At 44.3% G+C, this 23,225-nt stretch overlaps 1 protein-coding gene across 2 annotated transcripts in view; it reads left to right on the top strand.

The window, feature by feature from the left end:
• The first annotated feature begins 12,136 nt into the window (after nt 1-12,136).
• Ctps1 (CTP synthase 1) overlaps nt 12,137-23,225 on the top strand; it is a 30,107-nt gene continuing 19,018 nt past the window's right edge. Inside the window, exons 1-5 of one of the 2 annotated variants that reach the window (XM_074080454.1) lie at nt 12,137-12,262; nt 15,711-15,889; nt 17,748-17,918; nt 20,109-20,209; nt 21,067-21,183. In XM_074080454.1, coding sequence (XP_073936555.1) covers nt 15,724-15,889; nt 17,748-17,918; nt 20,109-20,209; nt 21,067-21,183 — 555 coding nt within the window. In that variant the 5' untranslated portion in view covers nt 12,137-12,262; nt 15,711-15,723. The remainder of the gene's footprint in view (nt 12,263-15,710; nt 15,890-17,747; nt 17,919-20,108; nt 20,210-21,066; nt 21,184-23,225) is intronic. The other variant, XM_074080455.1, reaches the window with a different exon arrangement.

Raw genomic sequence — 23,225 nt, 5'->3', positions numbered from 1 at the left:
ATCAAAAATTCTAAGAACTGTGTGAAAGTATATGTGTGCAGTAAAGGATTCATTCAGAAGATTTGTCTTCCCCAACTCACCCTACCAAATGGATTGGCCCCTGACCAGCTCCTGCAGAACAATTCTGAGCCTTGTTAGGAATGTTTTCCTAGGTCTGAAGTTTTGGAAAATGCTGGGTCAATCTGACCTCTCAGGGACAGGCTGGAGACTGAGTAGCCCCGGTCACCCAGGCAGGCTGTGCACCCTTATGTGGTTCACTCCTAGTCAAAGACCCTGGAAGCTAGAATGAGTGTCCTGAGGTTGGCAACATGTCACCCATGCTTTCAACACATCGTTGCTGGGAGACATGGGTGGACAATGAGGCTGGAGCCTGGTTTCTCCTCGGCCTCTTTCTTTTCTGACTTTAATCTGTGCCCAATCACTGCAATAAACTGAAACCATGACCATAGCATCTGTTCTGAGTTCTGTGAGTTCTGTGAGTCCTGGCAAATCATCGAGCCTAAGGGTGGTCTCAGGAACCCCTAACACGGTATTAATATGTGCTAAGAATCTTTATGGCCTCAAAGAAAGAATTTACCTTTGTAAAAGTGAAAATAAAAATGGTTTGCCTGTGAAGCAAGTTAAGAGTTATTATTTGAAACCTAAAGGAAAATTATTAAAACATTAAGAGAAATATCTGTTATGCTTAAAGAAAACTTCATAATTTTAACATATTTGACATGACAAATACCATTGAGTTTTGATGCCCTTTGTGTTATTACAAGAAATGCTGTCAATGAAATAAAAGGCAGAACTGTTAAGATTTAGAGAACAATTGAATTGTTAAGGGAAAATTCCAAGGACCCTAATTCTGTTAAGGACAAGAAAGGCCTTTGTGACAATTGAAGGAAAATGACAGCCATTGTTGCAATTCAAGGCAGTTTCTTGTGCAATGTTTCTTGTCAATGGAGATGATCATGAATTTGAAGAAAGCTTAATTAGAGAAAACTTAATATAAAAGCATGTTCATGGAAGAATGAGGATTTCTCATGAAAAGTTTGAAAGGATGTTATGTGGAAGTTTTATTCTAACTAAATATTTACTGCCTTCCTAAATGCTCTCTACTTATTTCTTTTCATATGTGCTATAAAGAAAATGTGACAGTAGAAAGTCCTACACAGACCCTGCTAATGTTGAGCTGACCCTAATGTGCTATATAAACACTGAAATTTTCCATATGTCCCTCCTACAGTGTGAAGCACTGTTAAAATTGTTTTATTGCTGTAAAAAAGATTCCAAATAATGATGGCTTAAAATATAGAATTTTACTTCCCTCTCAGGTAACAGTCCAAACATAAACCCTCTGGGGGTGATGAGGGGACTCTAAGCTTAGCTCAATACACAAATACATTCCAGCCAACAGGAAGGCAAAAGAAACCACCATCTACCCACTTCTACATACATTTATCATTGCATTGGACATGTATTGGTAATTATTTCATTAGCTGTCCAAGCCATGAATTGACTGAAGGCTCTCAGAGCAGGGAGCATTTCTCATTGGACAGCAAAGGAAAGCTCTGGTCTCAGAGCTGGACAGACATGGGTTTGACCCCTGTTCCCTCCCTCCCCTGCTCAATCTCTGCTAATTACAAGTTGGGGATTTGGGATGGTGCTTATTTGTTTTTTATTCTAATTTTTTGTTTTTGGGTGGGACTAGGGTTTGAACTCAGGGCTTCACACTTGCAAAGAAAGCAGGTGCTCTCCCACTTGAGCCACACCTCCAGTCCATTTTGCTCTGGGGTCCATTTTGGAGAGGGTCTCTTGAACTCTGACCTCAAACTGCAATCCTCCTGATCTCAGCCTCCTAAGTAGCTAGAATTACAGGTGTGAGCCACCAGGGCCCAGCTGATGCTTATTCTTCCTAAGACTCAGTTTTCTTATCTGTCAAATGGAGAGAACCTGCTCCAAAGGACTGAGGTGAGAAGGAATGAAGATTGCAGGTAAAGCATATACCACATTTAGCACTGAATGAGCTGAAGGAAACTCGGGCTTTTTCATCCCAGGGTCTAGCACAGTCTCTGGAACAGGGGCCTGAATTAGCATTGGTTGAGATGGACTGAACTAAACTGGGTGTTAGTCCCTAGCCTGACAGACCTGACCTTGTGGGCACCGCAGGCTCTGGAAGCCATAGAAAGCCTGGGTGAAGATTTCAGGGACTGACTTGGCCCACCAAGGAATAAAGATGTGGGCAGAGAAATGGCAACACCTGTTGTACAACACCAGCTATACATTTTTAGAGAAAAATCTCTGGGCAGACCCTACATGGAGCATGGATGGGAAGAAATATAGGCAGAAATGGGCTGTGGCAGGCATGGGGAGTGCTTGTCCCATAGGCCTGAGGTGGGTGCCAGGCCGCTGTGGACTTCTGGTTGCCCCCCATATCTGTTCTTGACTTCCTCTCCAGTAATAGAGTTTACCTTGGGATATGATGGCCCTGCAAAGAACTCCACTGCCTAGCTTCTCCTGCAGCTGAGATGTGACCTTCTGACTAGCTTCTGACCAGTGGATGTGACAGAAGGCTGAGGGAAGCATCTACCTCAGTTTCTTAAAAAGAAAATATTCTTCTTTTACTTCCTTTCTTTCCCTATTCCTACAAGGATGTGACACAGATGTGGCAAGAACCCAGCCTGGACCAGGTTGATGACATCAATGCCATGTGAGGAGGCAGAGGGAGAAGATAGAAGGAAACTGGGTCCCTGGATGGTTCAACACTCTAAGGTTGCTGCATAAATGAGATGAGTGTACATCTTAGTTAAACCTCCACACTGTAAGGTTTTGGTCTTTGTGGAGCCTTAGCCTGTATGGCCAAGGGTCAGATAGCCTTCAAATAAGACAAGGAACACAATCTAGCCCATGGGATCCAACAGACTTCACAGCTGGAGTGAAAAAGACCTCTGAAGAGATGCAGGGGTCCTCACTGGAGGAGGGAGTCATGCCAGGGTAGGGAAGCTGTATGGCAAAGTGCAGACCTATGGCCAGTTCAGAGAGAAGGAGGCAAGGAAGGCAGGGCTCCCCAAGAAGAAAACATGAGTCCTAGGGTTGGCAGCAGAGTTTTTCTCCTGCCTGGAAGGAAGTCCTAGGTAGGAGATTGTTACTGCCCCATCAGGCCTAGCTTGGGCCACAGGTGGGTGGCTATGGGTTTTGGGGCTGTTAACCAGGAAGGGAAGTCCTGAATCTGACACAGGATGAATGGTAAGCAACAGATCTACAGAATGAATGGTAAGCAACAGATCTACAACTTGGAGCAAATGGAAAATTAAAGCGACAATCACAAGGAGGGTGTTTTATTGGTGTGTGCATTCAGCTGAATGAATAGGGCCAGGTTGCAGGAGCTTAGGAAGGTAGAATTTTTCTCTTACTCCATTGTCTGAGCATAAGCAGTTCAGGCCTGGTGTGGTCACTACTTGGCAGCAAGGCCCAGGTTCCTTCTGTCTTGTTGCTCCCCTGCTCCACTGCCATGTGTTTGTTCAAGCTATATTATCCACATGGTTAAGCTGGAACTGTATTTCCCAGAAGCACTTCTCTATACAGTGAGATATGACCCAAAGAGAAACTAGAATGAGGACCAGGAAGTAAAGTGAAGTTGCAATCATTACTCTCTAAGTGGGAGATATGACCAACAGGTGCATAGATGTTTGGTGGCTCCAACTTGTTCTTTCTCCGCTCCATGGGCAGCTCCTTTTCCCAAATTCTGGCCCTGCTGATCACAGGAACTCTAGGCCTGCCCCTGGAGGCTGATGAGGTGAGTGGAAGCTGCAGCCACACAGACCTCTCTCTCCCCAAGCCCCCTTCTGAGAAGGGTGGATATGACCAGCATCTCAGATTTCCCAGGCAGCTCCAGCCGTCCACCATGACAATTCTTCAGGAGGACTGTGACTCCTGTGACTCGCTCCCCCTACTTCTTCATCTTCCTTTAGGAATGCAAAATCTAAATCTCATCAGTCCCTCATTCCATCCATGCAAATTAAATGGGTCTTCCCACGGCTCGCTTGGGGAGGCAGATTGTGAGGTGAACAGTTTTCTTCCACCACACCCTTCAGAAACATGGAGCCAAATGGCAACTGAAACCTCTGACACCATGAGCCAAAATAAATCTTTCCTCCTTTTATGTCTGGTGAAAAGGTTGACTATCACAAGAGGGAAATTCAATGTTTATTCAGTCCTCCATTTTAACTCAGAAGTCTTCTCAACAGTCTTGCTGCAGTTGCTGAATGGACTGCCTCTGCCTCTACCTAGGCACATGGTCCTCCTTCCTCCATTGCGCCCCTCCTCTCCCACCCAGCCAGCCTGGCCTTCCTCTGTGTTGACCTCTTAGAAACTCTACTCTGAGAAGCTTTTTGGCCATGTGGTGAGATGTCCCTCCTGTGGGTTCCAAAGCACCCCACCACCTTCCCCCTTTACTATCCTGACCTCAGGATATACTGCCTGATGTCTTTGTAACTCTGGTGTCTGACGCAGTGCCTGGCACATGGGGCGATACCAACAAATGCTTGGTAGATGAATGAATGAGTGGATGAAATAGATGCCCATTGTACCAACTCCTCTGCTTTGTTTGCGTAAGGAGAATCAAGGAAGATAATTTGTTTACCAAGAAGGAAGAGGATATGACATAGCAGAGAGAGGAGACAGGTACCACTTACAGGAGCCAAATAGCATTGTGAATCTTACCATCTTAGAAAATGATTTTGAGAGCACGTATACATGTTTACATTATTCTAAGCCCAGCTTTAAAAAGAGCTGAAGAAAGCTATTCTATGGTGTTAGAGGTCAAGGTTGAGGTTTTGCTTGAGTGGCTACTGGAAGTGGAGCTTGGGGGCTTCCGTTTCTTGGGGGCTTCCGTTTCTTGGGCTGTTGCTAGTCACATGGTTGTGTAAAAATTCATCAAGTTGTACACATGATTTTTACACTTTTTGTGTGTTTGTTATACTTCAAAAAAAGTTTACAAAATGTTAGTAATTTTTTAAAACTGTAAAACAATGAAGAACCATCCCTAAACATGTACCTGGAGAACATCAGACCCCTCACTGTATCATTTTCTTCAATTTTTCCAGTTATTTTAATCCATAAACAGATGGGAATTTTTCTATATCCCTTTGAGCTCAGATTAATTAAATATATGCTGAATGCAGTTATTTAAAAAGGTTGAATCATTTAAAAAAACCCTCTCATCATGTACAATAGGAATCCAAGTATTCATTATGTAAACTTGGGGGTGGTTGGGCACCCCGTTTTGCCCCAGGTTTAAAATGTGCCTTTCAAGTGAGCACTGTACTAATGACAGGAGTGTGAGCCATTGCTCTTGGAGACAGAACTATATCTCTTAGATAAATCTGGGATACAGATGTCTGGAGCCTGGCCCAGAATTTGAAATGAGCTGGATGAGAACTCTCCTGACAGGCCATGTACTTTGCATCATTAGTTTAGGTCACTTGACTCTGTGGCAGCTGGGAGAATGCTGGGTACAGGGTGGGTGCCCAGAGAATATTGACACATTGACACCCCCACCACCCCCAGCTAGCCTCCATCTATAAATCACCCTTGGGAAACATTGTCTGGAAACATTTGAAACCCTTGGATTATTAAACTGGGCTGATGTAAGAATGGCTTTCATGGTCACCAACCAAAATATAATCATTGGTTTTATTGAGAAAATGCTCATTTGTCTTGGTGTTGAGCTGCCATATTGGAAGGATGTTGGGGACAAAGTTTGGTTAGGAGCCAGTGGTGGAAACTTGTCTTGAAGTTATGTTGCATAATGAACAGTTTTACATATATCATGTATTTGAGATGATTCTGGAGGGCTTATGGAAGTTTGGGGGAGGCTTTACAACCCCTTCTTGAAGGTACTGGAGTTGAAAGGAGGTAATTCTTTTCCTTAGTCTAGAAAGTAGTAAATCTAGACAATCTTAGTAGGATGTTGTAAACATTGGGATACAAGAATCAAGAAAGGCTCTGTAGATCAGAGTAGGGGTGTCCCCTGAGTCTACGACATGCAGACAATGTGAGAGATGATGGAGATAGACTTGCAAATGAGGGGTACCTACTAGTCTGAGAGACTTGGGGGTTCTCACAGACAGTGAGAAATAAGTCCTGTTTGCCATGTTTTTTTGAACCCAAAAGTCAACATATGATCTGAAAAGTATTCATTTTCTCATGTGCCCATTTTGTCTCATAGTTATACATATAAACACATTACTTTTATTAAAAATAATAAAATATCAGGAAATCAGAACTGTCCCCCCAGATCTGGAATGTATGGCTATTTATGCCAGATCCGGGTTATTAAAAGGTGAACAAAACTGAGCCTGATAAGGAAACTGAGGCACAGAAAGGGGAAGTAACCTCAGAGAGATTCTGATCTAATGTGGAGGAGACAAACAAGTAAATAGGCAATGTCAGTACAGTGTGATAAACCCCTCATGATTGCATCCAGTGCCCTATGGGACATATAGGAGGGGTGCCATCTTAGTTGGGTCCCTGGGGAACAAAGCCTGAGATGGGCCTCAGAGATTGCTACAGAAGACAGATGTCTCTCCCAGATTCCTCTTACATCATATTATGCTCTCTGTGAAGGACATCAATCATTTCTAAGGTTGATGTGACCTTTACCCCCTTGGTCAGCTGCTTATTGACAGCCTTTGAATTTAACTTAATGTTCAGAATAGCTTCCTCCCATGCATTTCTTAGTGTTAACATTGAATTCACTGTCCCTCAAAATCTATCAGCACCCAGGGTAGAAAAGAAGCTTAATAGAGGGAGCAGCTGATGCTTTACAATTTACCGGGAAGGGGCTTCCCCGCATAGCATCCTGTTGGTTCTCTGTGGAGTTGCTTTTCTGAACTGGATTTGGTGGCGTTGCTAGCAACATGGACTTTATTTTATTTTATTTTTTGACAGTACTGGGAATCAAACCCAGGGATTCATGCATGCTAGGCAAGCACTCAACCACTGAGCTACAGCCCCAGACCTCAACATGACTGTTATTACAAGTCATTATGAGGAAAGGGCCTGTGACCTTTCCTTGCATGTCGGCTGTGTGGATGTTACTGAGACCATTCATCCTTACATTACAAATCCTGAGCCTGGCGCCAGTGGCTTATGCTTGTAATCCTAGCTACTCAGAAGGCAGAGATCAGGAAGATTGCAGTTCAAAGCTAGCCTTGGGCAAATAGCTCATGAGACTCTATCTCGAAAAAAATCACAAAAAAGGGTTGGTGGAGTGGCTCGAGGTGTAGGCCCTGAGTTCAAGCCCCTGTACTGCAAAAACAAAAAAAAAAAAAGAAAAGAAAACCAAATCCTGTGCCCTCCTATGAAGACTCACAGGATTTCTGAGCCCAATGGCGGGAATAATGCTCTTTGAAATTTATTCAGTAATCATTTACTGAGTATCTACTCCATGCAAACAATGCGAGAGATGCTGGGATAGACCTACAGGTAAAGCAGTCTGGTGGGAAAGGCAGACCTTGACTAACTGATTACCTATCGATTATTACAATTTTGATAAATGTTACTAGGAAAAATAGGAGAGACTTAGGGATGTCAGTGAAAGAACCTAAGAGTAAATGAGAGGTTATTTAAGGATTTGATGTCTCCCCCTGAAAAATTATTGTATGTTTTTCTACTTAATCATATTGATCCTCTCCACTTTGGCTGCTAGGAAGTTAAAAGTTAAATTTGTGATTTACTTCTAGAAAGGGCTTTTGATCTAATTTAATTTCTGGACTCATTCACTATGGAACAAATATTTAATAAAAGCCTATTGTGTGGTGGTCCAGTTGGACACTGGCAAACAAAAATAAGGTAAACAGGTCTCTGACTTCACAGAGCTGATATAGACAGTGGGAGATTTGGGTAAGGAAATGTATTCCTAAAAGACAATTTGGTGAGTGCTGTGCTCTGGGAAGTCTAGGCAGCAATAGAGGACTAGGAGATAAGTGCTAACACCAATGAAGGAGAGGGAGCAATGACTTTTCGGAGGTCAGCACCAAACTGAGAGCAGATGTTAGTAAGACAAAGGGGAGGGAGGCTAAGCCTGCAGAGGTCTATGAATAGTTCCAGACAAGAGAAAGAGAACGAAGGGCACGTTTGGGGAACTGAAAGAGCTCAGCTTGGTTACAGCATGGATTCGGTGATATGTCTAGAGAGGTAAACTGAGGCCAGTTTGTGCATGGCCTCATAAATGGTTTTTACTTTATCCTGAAGGCAATGTAGTGTCATTCAAGAAAAAAGTTCCTACCCTTATTTTCTTTGCCTCATTTTTCTCTCACATTTTACACACACACACATATACACACACACACACACAGAACTTTAAATCCTTTCTTGAACAAAGTGAGAGTATAACCAAATAATTCACTAAATAACATCATTACAAAAGTTCAAGTGAGGAAAACTCAATGTAACACAACCATATTAAAACAATGTATAGTCAATTTAAAAAATCCATGAATGCACACAGTATCTCTTGACAGATAAACAAGAAATGGTGAACAGTGACTGCTTTGGGGAGGAAAACCGGGTGCTGGGAACAGGGGTGGAACAATCATTTGGAAGCCTCAGAAGAAGGCTTTTACTATGCATTCCTTCTTACCTTTCAAATTTTTTATCATTTACATAGTTATCAAAAACTAAATTAATTTTAGAATAACCCCATCTATGAAAAAATACAACAAATTTGTTAACAATTCCAGCCTCCTTCCTGCTCCATTTCTCATCTAGATAAGGATGAAAATGTCAGACAAGCATGACAATATGTTGATGTGCAAGTGAAAGAAAGGAAGCACAGAAAGCCTTGGTGAGGAAACAATAACAAGATTTGGTGATGGGAAGAATGAAGGCGGCAAAAAAGAAAGAGCATTCGATGTGCTCCTTCACGCTGGCCTTAGGAGGGCGTTTGCATTTGGTATCTCTTGGCTCTACCTGTAATATAGTAATAATGGTGGCATTTGCATTGTTGGGTTATTAGTAGGAATTAAATATGCTAGATCCTGGTTATTAAAAGATGTACAAGATTATACCTGATAAAGAAACTAAGGCACAGCGAGGGGAAGTAAGTTCAAAGAGATTCCAATCAGATGTGGAGGAGACAGACAAGTACACAGGTAAGGCCAGCATGGTGTGATAAACCCTTCAGGGTTGGTATCCAGTGCAATTAGAGCCATGTAGGAGGAGTGCTGTGTTGGGGCCCCTGGGGAACAAGGCCTGAAATGGGGAAGCCTGTGAGGGAGGAGGGGAGCATACTCAGGGCAGGGAAGAAGCTACAAAAGATGTTTCACTCAGAAGCTGTCAAACTTTGGCCTGTGGATCATCTCTGTACTTCTATAAAGAAGAAGTTTATTGGATCACAGCCAGTTTTATTAGGATAAGTCACACTTATTTATGTGTTATCTGCAGCTATTTTTGTGCAGAGTTATATGGCCCACAAAGTCTGGTTCTTCACAAAATGTTTGCCTCATCCTGATTGCATGTGGAGCTCTTGAGCACAAGGGGCATCACTGATTGCCCCACCTGAGGGCAATGTGCCTGGCTGACTTTAGGGAACTGCACTTGAAGTTCAGAAATCTAGGCTGGAAAGATAAATCTGTGTGCTGTCACAATACATGTGGCACTTGGAGACTAGTAATTAAAAATTTGATGAGATGCCTAGAGCCTAGAGGATGATTATAGATGGAGACCTTAGGACTGAGCCGTGGGGCAAACCAATGTTCACATGTCAGGAAGAGGCTCTAGAGAGACCCAGAAGGAGAGACCTGTGAAATTGGGGGGGTAGGAGGAGAAAGCTCAAGAGAACATTGAATCTGGTTTCTTTTTCTTTCTTTCTTTCTTTTTTTTTTTTTGCAGTTCTGGGGTTTAGTGCACAAGCCTTTTTTTGTGATTGTTTTTTTGAGATAGGATTTTGTGAACTATTTGCCTGGGGCTGGTTTTGAACATCCATGGATCCTCCTGAACTCTGTCTCCTGAGTAGCTAGGATTACAGGCATGAGCCACTGTTGCCTCGCTTGAACCTGGTTTCTTAGAAGCCAAGTAAAGAACACATTTTAATCAGGGAGTAGTGACCAGCTGCGACAAATGCTATTAGGGAAGAGGTCAGTTTGGGGGCACAGAAAGACTGAGCTCCAGGACAGGGAGATGATTAGCACAAATGTGTAAACACACACACACACGCACACGCACACACACACACCATGCAAATACAGTCGCACCGTTGTCTTCATGTGGGACATGAGAACAAGTATGAGACCGAGTCCATGTTGATGGATAAAGAAGTTTGAGAAAATGGAGGATAATTTTTGACAAGAACAGTTTCGGCAGAATTATAGAATGTGAACAGTAGCCTAACTGGAATGAGTTCAAGAGACAGGGAAGAAACTGGAGATAGCAAACACCAACATTTTTTAGTTGTGCTAAAAAGTGACCTAGAGAAATGGAGGGGTGACCAGAAGCCATGTAGTCAAAAGAGAGGCTTTAGGTTAACATGGGAGAAATTGCAATGTTTATACTATGCTAGTGGGAGCGATTTAGTAGAGAGGGGAAAACTGATGGAGGCGAGAACCACCAGACATTCTTGAGTTGAAGAGGGGTATGGCGCTTGAAGCATGAGGAGAGCCTCTCCTCTGGGAGTGTGAGCGGTTTGTCCAAGGAACAGGAGGAAAGCCAGCATGTGTGCACAGATGAAAGTAGGTTGATGGATATGGAAGTTCTTGTGCTTCTGTTTTCTGGGTGAAATGGCAGGGGGGAGGGGTAAGATCACTAGCTTAATGACAATATGGGGAAGAGAGGGGAGAGGTCTGAGAAAGGTGAAGTGTGAAGTAGCCCCCAGCAGAGTAGCCAGGAAATGGCTCATTTATTTACTCCTATAGCATCTTCATTGTAACAGCAAGTATGTTCTTGGTGTCTAGGCTCTTTAATAAACATCAAAAGCTTCTGGAAAGAATGCGGCTATAGATCACCTTCAAATACACCCCAATTTTTAGACTTGGAGCCAGTGCAGCTTGGGCAGGCCAGCAGGGTTGCAGCAGTGGTGACCCAGATTTGGAAGAGGCCAGAAACCTCCAGAGAGGCTCCTGCAGGAGCCCCCTATTTGAGTCATTTTCTTAAACACAAATCTGATCACGTCACATCTTTTCTTTAACTCCTTCAATGAAGATAGAAGTGAGAAATTGTTTCTAGGGAGGAAAACAGAACACTGGGGTTCAGGGATGAGACTGACTTCATGGATAGACTCGTGTAGTGTATGGAGAAAAAAATTAACCACGTGAATGGATTTATTATTCAAGAGACAAAACTTTCTTAGAAGTTTCTACGGCTTTCCACTATCTTCAGGAGAAAGGAAACTCTTGACTTGGTCCTTAACGCTCTGCATAGGGTGGCCCTGCTATCCTCTCAGTCTGCTCTCTCTCTCCACTCCACCAGGATCCTCCTACACAGGCTTTTCCTTCTGCCTCTCCCTCCCCATCTTTGCCAGTAAACTTCCGTCTCTGCTTCCATTACTTTTCAGGATCTTCCTTGCCTGAATCAGTGACCCCTGCAGAGCTGGTCGGACCTCTTACTTCTGGGCACTCACTCCCCTGGCTAAGTGTAACGGAAGGGTCAGTTTGCCTCACTACATCCTTAGTCCGAGGACAGCATTCCTTAGAGTCCAGCGCAGTGCGCAGCAGAGTAGGTGTTGAGGGAATAATGTCATGTCAGGTGGATGACCCTGATCCCTCTAAAGCAGGCGCCACGAGGGCACATGTAGGGAAAGGGAGGCAGATGAGGAGCTGGTGCATAGTAGCCCTCTTGGATTCCCTCTTGCAGACAGGGGAGAGAGAGAAGCTGGGGCGGCGCCCCAACAGCTCAGGAGGCTGCATGACATGGTCTGGCTGACAGCCTCGAGGGAAAGCGGACAACGAGAAGGCTCGAAGGCTATTGCAGAAGGAGGCGAGGTTTGGCCAGGCGGGAGTCACAGCAAGGCCTCCACATTTCAGAAGGGGAAGCCTGGACCACCAGTGAGGCCCAAGGCCCAGACCCACGAGCACCACAACCGACCTAGCAGGGGCGGCGTCCCACGCCTGCGCACTCGGGCCCCGCCCCGCTCCGCCCTCTGCGTGCGCACCGCCTACAGCCCGCCTCCCAGAAAGACTGCCGGCGCATGCGGCCGGGCCGAGCAGTGGCTGCCGGGTGCTCACGGCGAGCGTGCGGGCCTAGCTCTGGGGCTGACGCGAGGATCTAAAGCCGGCCTCAGGTAGGTTGACTTCAGGGATCCCGGAGGAACCCTGCAGGCGTGCAGGACTCGGGGGCACGAGCCGAGGCCGGCGCGGACGGCCCCGCCGCCGGGGTGACAGACGCCTGTCCCCACCAATCAGGGGCGAGGTGATCCGGCGTTCTGCCCAATGGGCTGCGTGCCTAACGGGAGTGGGGCGGGCGGTCCAGGCCAGCTAGGTGCCGGCTCCCGCGCGCGGGCCGCGTGGCTGGGCACCGCAGAGAGAGGGGTCGAGTGGGGCGGTGGAGGCCGTGGGGGCCGCTTCCCTGCGCCGGTCGGCCCAGCCTGGTCGTGGGATGGAGGCTTACAGGGCCTTAGAGACGCGTAGCTGTCCGGGGAAAACCCGGCGGCCGCCGCTCCATTGAGGTCCCGGCCCTCGGGATGGGCTCTGCCTGTCTGGGAGGGGACTTCCAGCTCCCACCCCTCTCGCCGCGGTGCTGATGGGCAGGTGGCCCGGTGGTCCCCTCCAGCATCGATCCCGTGGGGGAGAGAAGGGGCCTGTGAGCTTGCCAGGCACGGCGGCTTGGACTGGCCCTGCGGCGGTCCTGTCCCCTCCTGCCTGGTGGCGGGGGTGAGGATGCTGGCGTTCTCTAGCTCACTACGTCTGCGTGGCGCTCTGACGTCCACAATCATAATTTTCAATCCTCTGCAGCGGTGTGACGAGGGCGGTGTGGAGGTTCTCGCTCCATTTTACAACCCGGTTTCAGGCAGCTCGGGGAATTTTGAGAGAGGACACACGGGTGGTGGAACTGGAACTTGATTTCATAACTTAAAAAAAAAACTTGCAGAATTTTTCATCCTTGGTGAATTTCTCTATGCATCTTGATTTACGTTGCTTCTGGGCTTAAAAACCTTCCTATGACAGTCATCACTGAACTTACCAGAATAAAGTTCAGGTTGTCATTCAAGTTTGCATATGAGTTGGATCCTTGCTCACCCTATCCCTTCCTCCCTAATCTTTTCTTGGCTCTACCTCTGTCCTCACTCTACCTCTGTTCACTTTGTTTTTGTTCCTGTGGTTTAGGTCATGCAGTCAGATTACTCTTCAAAGCTGCCACAAGTCACCCCAGGACATCCCTGCCCTGTGATGGGCCCTATTATTTTACCTTGGTCTTGGCACTGAAAGTGTTCTGTTTTTTTTGGTGTTACTGGGATTTGAACTCCGGGCCTCATGCTTGCTAGGCAGGCACTCTATCACTTAAGTCACTCTGCCAGCCCTGTTTTGTGTTGGGTATTTTTGAGGTATGGTCTTGAAATATTTGCTCCGGCTTGTTTAAAACTGAGCTCTTCCTGATCTCTGCCTCCTGAGTAGCTAGGATTACTGGTGTGACACACAGGCACCCTGCTTGTTCATTGTTCTTTCTTCTTTCCCTTTTATAGGCTTCATACATTGTCTCTCTGCTTCCCACCATCACTGGATTACTCTCTTATTTGTAAATGTTTTGTGTCTAACTGGACTGCCAGCAACTTGAATTATGGGCCCAAATCTGGTTAATTTTTGTGGCCTTCACAGTGTGTGAGTAGCTCTCACAGAGTAGGTAGTCCATAAATGTCAGGGGATGAGCCCTCTCCCACTGGATCTCTGTGGCTTTTGGAATATTATTGCCATCCCTTGTGGAAGTCTGCCAGAAGAGTTTCCCTCAAAAGAGTAAAATTGTTCCCCAAAGAGTTTCCCTCCTTAGAGTAAAATTGTTGCAAGTCAGGTGCAAACAGCTGAGGTGAGTCTTTTATAGAAATTACCCATTCTGAACCCACTCAGGGTAACTGAGAAATCTGAAGGAACATCCAAAATTTAGTCAGTGAGACTAAAGTAGAGCTGGCTATAGTCTCAGTAAAGGAAATACGATTGTACATATCTAAAACGTATGTGTCAAAAAGGACCCATTCGGGGGTGAGGTGACAGTTGTGTTTCCCCTAAATACTTAGGATCAGTAAGTTTGAAGAAACTGCATATTGTGTACCTCTTTTGGGAAGTCACAGTCCACATGAACTTCCTAAACACTCCAGAGGTTTTGTATTAAAGAATCCAAGTGACTTTGTTTAGTCAGCATTTCTGTGATTTAACTGTCCATAAAACTTTTTGAGGAACGTATCTGCCTTTTGTAGAAACTAAAGCACACACCTGACACTTGCAGCAGAAGATAGTCAGAGCAAGACAGTGTTGACTGCTGTTGAAGGGGAAGGCATTTTGAGCATTCTTACTTTCTTGCCAAATGTGTTCCTTCTGGCTCTAGGGAGGAGCAGGGTCAGGAAATGCTTTAGGCAGAACTCCGTTTTCCTCGTTCCTTTCTTATTTATTTTTGTTGTGGTTTGGCTTCACATGGAATGTTCCTGGAGAAGGGAAATGTCCTCCCCGTTCTAAAGCAGGCATTCTCTGCCACTTGGTGTTTCTGGGCCTCCAAAGGCCTCCCTGGTGCGTCCACTGTCTCCTTACCACTCTGCTGTTTTCATCTACCTCTTTTTTTTATGGCACTGGGGTTTGAACTCAGGACTTTACACTTGCAAAACAGGTGCTCTATTGCTTGAGCCAAGCCTCCAGTTCATTTTGCTCTGGTTATTTTGGAGATGGGGTCTCGCAAACTATTTGCCCAGGCTGCCCGAGAACTGCGATTCTCCTGCTCTCAGCCTCTCCAGTAGAAGGATTGCTGATGCTTGGCCTTCACCTGCCTCCTGACTCTGCTGTCCTTGTGTCCATCTTACGTATCTCTCAAGTTTATTTCTTTGGCTCCCTGCATGGTTATACTACTCTTTGGATTTAATCTTTTAACTCTGCCCATTGTGTGGTTCAGACTAGCTTATTACCTAAGGTCTCTTTTTTCCCAGTATGTAGGGTATGTCTTCATGGGAGAGAGATTGCTGCCAAGAAGCAAGTTATTATTAAGTAACAGAAGAGAACTCCATGTAATTGAAAGAATTTAGGTCTAGCTGTAACTCCTTTTGCATGTAGAAGCTTTTCGCTTTTGGTCAGTCTTCCATAACTAAGAGGAGCAGTGTTTTCTCCATGGATACATTGTAGTTCAGCCATAGACATTGTTTCTTTCTTGGAGAATTGGAGTTCTTATCCAAGATTACAGATTTTTTTCCTGTTTAGGGAAAATAATGAGGTCTCTGGTATTCCAGTGTCTGGCAGTGATGATTGCTCTATTAACCATTCTTGAGCTGTCATTTGATTGATCTCAAGGCTGTTGTCAAAGCTTACACAAAATCTGCTTTATTGTGTAGCAGTAGTTTTTCTACTCATATTTGATTAAGGCCATTCTGGGAGCCAAGAAATGTCTGTTATGATCCTATTTAAACTTGACAAAACCCTCCAAAGTCATAGGACTTGCTCAAGAGGCTTCATAGATAGTAATTGGCCAGAGCCATATTTGAGCTCAGTTAAGTTTGATTTGTTGAGATCTATTTTATCTGCAATTTTTCTTTCTTCTAGGTCAAAAAGGAAAATGAAATACATTCTAGTTACTGGCGGTGTTATATCAGGAATTGGAAAAGGAGTTATTGCTAGCAGTGTGGGCACAATACTGAAGTCATGTGGCCTACACGTAACTTCAATTAAAATTGATCCCTACATTAACATTGATGCAGGAACATTCTCTCCTTATGAGCATGGTAAGCAAAATGCATTTCTCTGTATCTCTTTCTATTTTTTCTTTTTGTTTTAGATAGGGTCTTGCTATGTAGCCTAGGCTGAACTGGAACTTGCAACCTTTTTGCCTCAGCCTTCTGAGTGTGGGATCACAGGTGTGCTATCATACCTGGCCTCTTCATTTTCTTGAATAACAATTGTGTATGTGGAAGAACATACTGGCTCTTGGGGATTGGGTGTACCTTTTGCATAATTCCCATTTCTTGCCTTCTGAAACAGTCCTTAGTGTGGCAGAATGATGCCTTTTCTTACCTGGATGGGAGTTTAGTGATTCAAGTCAGGAGTTTAGTGATTAGAGCCTAGAAGTTTCTGTTACAAAAATGATCTTTTTGGTAGTGACTGAAAGAAAATTTGTCCTTTCTCTTGAAAAAGATACCAAATACTTGAGAAGGGGATATGCTTGTCTCTTGTGACCCCAATCTTTAGAAGAAGCATGGGTGGACTTAAGTTGTAAGAAAGTAGATTTTGGCCTGGTTATTGCAAGCACCCTCCAAGAGTAGGGTGACCAACTTCAAGAATCTGTAAATTGCCTTTGGTGGAAGTATCCAGAGGCGAAGGACCATTTTGTAGAGATTCAAGCAATGAATCTGAATTTGGATGATCTGTAAGCTTGAGATTCTGTTTGGCTACCAGACTTTGGATAATATAAATGAGGATCTTTTGAGGTGATTGAAGAGTTGAACCTGTTAGAAAGGGTAGGGAAATAGCATGTTACTTCTCTGTCAATGGTGTGACAAGTGACTGTGCCTGACTTACCTCAGATTCATTGCTTAAAACTGGGGAAGGTGCAATTAAAACATACCTCTAAGCTGGGTGTGGTGGTATATATCTATAATCCCAGCAGTCAAGAGGCTGAGGCAGAAGGATCTCGAGTTCAAGGCAGCCTGGGCAACAAAGTGAGACCCTATCTAAAGAAACCCAACCAGAGAGAGAGAAAGAGAAATACACCTATACCTTTATGTTTAAAAGTTCTGTAGTCTTTCTCATTCCGCTCACGTTGAGGTAAGACTCTGTAAGGATATGTGTCTGTAGTGCAGATATCCTCAAGTAACAAATAACATCAGAAAAAGATCCGTAAACTGGAGGGATTTGTTGTTGCTGGGGAAAAAAGCCAGGACTTCCTGCATTGTGTGTGCTGGGCAAGCAGCACATTCTCAGCTCTTAGAGGGATACTGAATATGAAGCTCTTGAGCTGAGGATGAGTTATCTGCCTGAGAGGGAAAATAAGTCATTTTTTTTCTTTGCTGCTTTTGAGCTTGCCCCTGTTGTGATGGTAGGAATGAATCATTTCTGGAATGAGATTCCAAGGAATGTGTGTGAAACAAAGGAATGGGGAAACTTGGGCAGTTTCATGACTCCATTTAGAACTAAAGTATCTCTCAGAAGCTAGTGTTTATAATCCACACAATCTTCCTGTATGTATGTCATAGCAATTTTGAATAGAATCATATTTCTCTTGTACTTTAAACCTTGCTCTGCTCAGGTAGGACACTTTTCTGAAGGCTTTTTTTTTTTTTCTTCAGAGCAGATAACCATATTCCTGTAAAGTACCCTCTGTCCACAGCCTTTAGGGAAGTTCCCTCCATTCCATACTATTTTATAACTCTTCCTGCTAAAGAGTGAGTTCAGGCTGGAAGTATGAGATTGCTTTTTGGAGAATGGTTGGTCATTTTTCTTTTTCATGTCATATTTAGTTTTCTAGAAATAGATTTCTCTGCTTCATATCAAGTAAATGCAGACTTTGTTTTGTCTGAGTGTTTATATTTCAGGATTCAAGTTTTGCTGTGGTAAATGCCTAAATATGCTCACTGTTCACTCCAGGTGAAGTTTTTGTGCTGGATGATGGTGGGGAAGTTGACCTTGACCTGGGGAACTATGAGCGGTTCCTTGACATCCGCCTTACCAAGGACAATAATCTGACCACAGGAAAGATTTATCAGTACGTCATTAACAAGGAACGGAAAGGAGATTACTTGGGGAAAACTGTCCAAGGTAATACCTTTAAAGTTTAAAATCTTGAACAGTTCAGTTTCTCTTAAGTATAATTTTTTCCCATGATTTCAGCATTCATTATGTGTTATTCCTAAAATAGGCCTTCAGTTCAAAATTCCTAATAGTATGCCTGTTTACTAAAAAAATAATTCAGAGAAGCCACCACTGCTCCACAAATGGCTTTGAAGCTTTTCTTTCTGCTACAGTGACATGATATATTGTTTTTACAGTGACAAGTGTGAAGTGGTGAAGACTAGCTTCGGGCATTAGGGAAGGTGACATGTGTGGACAGTGATAAGAAACAGGCTTCCATTGTGTACATTGGTTTTCAAGCTTTTTGTCCATGCATTCTGGGTCAGGGGGAGTCTGAGATGGGGAGTTCTTGGGTCTTCCCAAGCTTTCACCAGCACAGCTTCACTTATACCTATTTGCTATTTTGGGGTTTTGTACAAGGATTCATTTGGGAGAAGTATTCTGATGCTTTTAAGGTGGCACTGGAAAAACCACTGGTCTGATGGAATGGCAGCAGCAGACTGGTAACCTGATCTTGGGGTCACTGAAAAGTGCTTTCCTCTGAGTTCTGAGAACAGATCTCCTTTTGACTTAAGAGTTTATTGTGCTGAAAGCTGAGGGTCACACCAACAGCTAGCTCTGGCGTGGGGCTGCCCTGGCCAGATTCTGGGCTAAATGGGCCATATTTGAGTCTTAGCACTGAAACTTACCATCCTTATGAACACAGGTGGATTGTGGAACTTCTCTGAGATATGAAGTCCTTTTCTCTAAAGTGGAGACAAGCACACCAACTGCCTCCTGGGCTGCTAAGAGGTCTAAGGAGCTACATCAGTAAGGTGTTGCCCCAAGTTCCTGACAAATAGAAAGGCTCAATTGGGAATTAAAATTGCATCGGTCATACAGTTTGTTCTAGGCTTCCAGTGTACTCATCCATCTATTCATTGTTTATCAAGTACCTACTGATTGCTCACTACAGTCACACCTTCACTGGTGCTAAGAATACATGTGAATGAGACCGAGGTCACTGTCCTCATGGTAGTTGGCTACGAGTGAGACAAAACAACAAACTTAAAACAAGATGTATAGCAGGAGCTGTGAAGAGATAAATGGAATGAGGAAGAAAGCATGAGGTGGGCATGACCACTTTGGACAGTTGGTCTGGAGAGGCCTGCAGGAGAGGAGCGGGTCATGGGAAGAGGGGGCACAGAGGGTTTGGCTGGTCAAGGAACAGAGGGGAGGCTGGTGTGGCTGAGGCCCAGTGGCCCAGTGGGATGCTCAGAGAAGTCAGCCAGGTGGGCCATGGCAAGGAGTCTGGATTTGGCTCATAGCAGTGGGAAGTGCTGAAGGAGTTGCACACAGGAGTGATGAATTCTGATTTGCATTTTTAAGAGCTCCCTTTGGCTGCTGTGTGCGCTAGATAATGGATAACCATGTGCACCAGGCAGTGTTGTATAACCCCAGATTACTGGAGTCAAGAGTCAGGCTTTCTTCTTAGGAACTTGCAGCGTGAGCCCAACAACTATGATTGTAAAAATGTGTCCAGCAGTAGCTCACATTTATTGAGCACTGGCATGCTGGGTTATTCTACCACTTTATGAAACAGGAGCTATTACCTCCACTTAACAGGTACTTAAACCTGGCTTAAGAATAGATAAGTAATTAACTCAGTGATCCACAGCTAGAGTGGAGAACTGAGATTTGAATCCAGGCTCCAAATGCTGTGCCCCAATCTCTGCTGTACTGTCTCTGCAGTGAACTGCGTACCCTTTGGTGAACTGGAAACAGAATAGGACAGTGTCCTGTGGTCTTTTACTTGTGAAAAGCACACATGTGTGATGTACCTACTTGCAGCCTTGGCTGTGAGCAAGAGGGGTGGCTATGTGGTTGTCCATTGGGTTGTGTGTGACTAGAAGGGCTCTGTGCAGGACAGGTGCTCCACTCTCAGCTTCATTCTTTTTTCACTGCTTCCAGCAACAACTTGGAAATCTGGGAAGGAGACCATGGGAAACGTGAGCCCAAAGATATGTTGAGGCCATTTATAGATGCCTGAAAAGTATTTTCGTGACCCATTTGCTACTCTGTCCAGGCAAAGAACTCAGCAGCTTAACAATAAACATACTTGCCTGAGTCAATGATGATGGACCCGTGGAAGTTACAGGTTTCTTTTCTCTCTCCCAGTTGTCCCTCATATCACAGATGCAATCCAGGAGTGGGTGATGAGACAGGCGTTAATACCTGTAGATGAAGATGGCCTAGAACCTCAAGTGTGTGTGATTGAGGTTTGTATGATTCCTGCTTATGTGAACACAGGCACTCATTCCTCTCCTTAGTCAGCCATTAACACCTGGTAGGACCATTCCCAGTGAAGCCCTTGACCTCTCATCTCTGACCGTGAAGTCTGCTTCAGCATGGCAGGTGAGGGCACAGTAAGTCATGTAGGAAGGCCAGCAGGGGAGGACATGATGCTCCTTTTTCAGCATGTATGGGGTCACTTAGTGACAACTGCCAGAAAGAGTGGCAGAACACATGTTCATCCATTTCTTAAGGACTTTTGCTTGCTTTCTTTTTTTTTTTTTTTTTTTTTTTTTTTGAGACAGAGGGTCTTGCTGTGCAGTCCAGGCTGACCTTAAACTCAAGATTCTGCCTCAGCCTTCTGAGTGCTGGGATTATAGGTGTATACTATAATATATATAGTATACTATAGTATACTACAGGTGTATACTGAGCTTCCTTTTTTTTTTTAGTTTCTGTATTCCTCTCCTTTAAAGTTAGAGAATCAGGAGTTGCATTAGTTTGTTTATGACACTTTTTAATAGAAAAGTAATTTTTAGTTACCCAAGGAGACAGGTTCAGGTTTTTTCTTTGTGGCTATCATGTGAATAAAATTCCTGGTAACTTTCTCACCTGATCTTTTACTTGGAAGGCTAGGACAGATGAGTAATAACTTTGGGGAATCGTGAGCCTACCCAAGAATTAGCTTAGAGAAAGGTCTCCTGGCTCTACATTCTGCAGGGCTGGGGCATCTGTGTCACACTGTTCCTGGTCACTGAGCCGAGGTGACAGAGCAGATGTTAGAGAAGGAAAGCAGTAGAGAAAATTTGAGTGCTTAACCTTGAAAACAGTGCTGTTGTTCCAGCTTGGTGGGACGGTGGGAGATATTGAGAGCATGCCCTTCATCGAGGCTTTCCGTCAGTTCCAGTTCAAGGTCAAGAGGGAGAACTTCTGTAATATACACGTCAGTCTAGTTCCTCAGGTAAGACATACTCAGTTTAATTTTGGGGAAGGAAAGGTTGATTTTTACTTGTCATCTGAGTTTTCAGTACTTGGGGTTCAGGAAATGGAATAAAGAATTTCTGTGCAGCTGGGCATTGTGGCCAAGCCTGTAATCCTGGGCTACTCAGGAGTCAGAGATTAGAAGGATCTCAGTTCCAGGTGATCCTCAAAACCCCACCTGAACCAATGGCTGGGTGCAGTAGTGCGTGCCTGTTATTCTAGCTAGGCAGGGAAGCACAAATAGGAGGATTGTGGTTCAGGCCTGCCTGGGTATATAGTAAGACACTATCTCAGTACCCAAAGCAACTGGGTACCGGTGGCTCACGCCTGTAATCCTAGCTACTCAGGAGGCAGAGATCAGGAGGATTGAGGCTTGAAGCCAGCCTGGGCAAGTATCTCACGAGACTCTATCTTGAAGAAAACCCTTCACAAAAAAAGGGCTGATGGAGTGGCTGGAGATATAGGCCCTGAGTTCAAACCCCAGTATTGCAAAAAAACAAAAAAAAAGCCCAAAGCAAAAAAGGGCTGGTTGTGTGGCTCAAGTGGTAGAGTACCTGCTAGCAAGTGCGGAGCCCTGAGTTTAATTTCCAATACTGCAAATAAATGAATAAATCAAAACTTCTGTAAATTTATTATGATCTTATGTTTTGAAAAGATCGAATGGAAAACGTGAAAAATGAATGAGGGTAGTTATTGGTGAGGATGTGGATGTGGATTGACCATGTGTGCTTGTCTTTACTACATGGCAAAAATAATAATAAAAATGAGGACTCTATGAAGCACGTGGACATGTAGAAACTGACCTGAGAGCTCTGAACCCTGACCCTGCAGCAGGGGAAGTTGAGAGGCAGCTCTGTTTGTCCTGCAGAACTGTAAAGGCTCTGTGTGAGAAGCATTGGGGCCCTCTGGGAGTGGAGTGAGGGTGGGGCTTACTGTAACTGCTGTTTCAGAAGAGGTAGACCTCACACCTGGCCCTAATGTGCACAGCTGGGTATCTGCTTCTCTCCACCTTGCAGAAGACTGTAGGCCCTGGGAGGGTTTTTGGATAAGCAGACACTAGGGACAGTTGAAGGCAGTGAAGTTGAACCACAAATGTTATACTGTTGAGACACCTTGACTTCTGCCACCTCTTAGTTCCCAGGATCATCAGAGCCAAGATTGGCCCTTCCACGTGAGAGATAAGAGTCTTCTCTGGTGTATGATTAGCCCAGGAGAAAAGACACTACCCCAGGGCTCCCCAGTAAAGCAGGCCAGCCAGGTGCGCACAGGGTCCAGTCTGCCCTCACATAGAGCTTCCAGTTTGCCTTAAAAGCACTCTTACTTAAAGTAAGAGCCAGTGATTAAAAGGCAATAAACTGCTTACATTAAACAAGAACTGGGTGCCATAAGAAGGAAACATGTCGAGACAGGAAAGAATTCTTGGAAGTTAAGAATTGAAGAGCAGAGATAAAAGGATTTAGAGGAAGAAAGTTGATGAAATAACCTAGAGAGTAGGGCAGAGACCAAGAAATGGAAAATAGAAAGATAAGAAAGTTAAGAGAATATCCAAATAGTAGGATTTCCAGAAAATAAGAACAGGAATGGAGAGGAACATGTAATCTGAATCCCAGGGGTCAGCAGACTACTGAGGCAGCCCACCATTTGTTTTAAAAATCAGTTGTATGGAAATAGAGCCACATCCATTTGTTGATACATTTTTTGATTTTTTTATTGTTGATTTATTTGTTGATATGTCAGGTAGCTGTGATCAAGACCATATGGTACACAAAGCCTGAAATATTTATTACCTGGACTTTTACAGAAAAATTTTTCTAACTCCTAATCTAGACAAGGAAACTTAAGAGACATGAGTTTGTGGATTAAAAGGGCTGTGTCTTGCTTGGTGTTGGTCATTTTTCATACAACGTTGTTGTGAAGATTCAGAATACCAGGCAGAAGTCCTAAAAGGCTCTAAAGAGAAAAGTCAAGTTAGTGTGGCAGGACTAGAACCCCAAAGATAGTGAAGCTGTTGTATTAAATATT

This window comes from Castor canadensis, chromosome 7 (genome assembly GCF_047511655.1).
Source record: "Castor canadensis chromosome 7, mCasCan1.hap1v2, whole genome shotgun sequence".
Lineage (NCBI taxonomy): Eukaryota > Metazoa > Chordata > Mammalia > Rodentia > Castoridae > Castor > Castor canadensis.
This window is presented reverse-complemented; position numbering and strand designations above follow the sequence as displayed.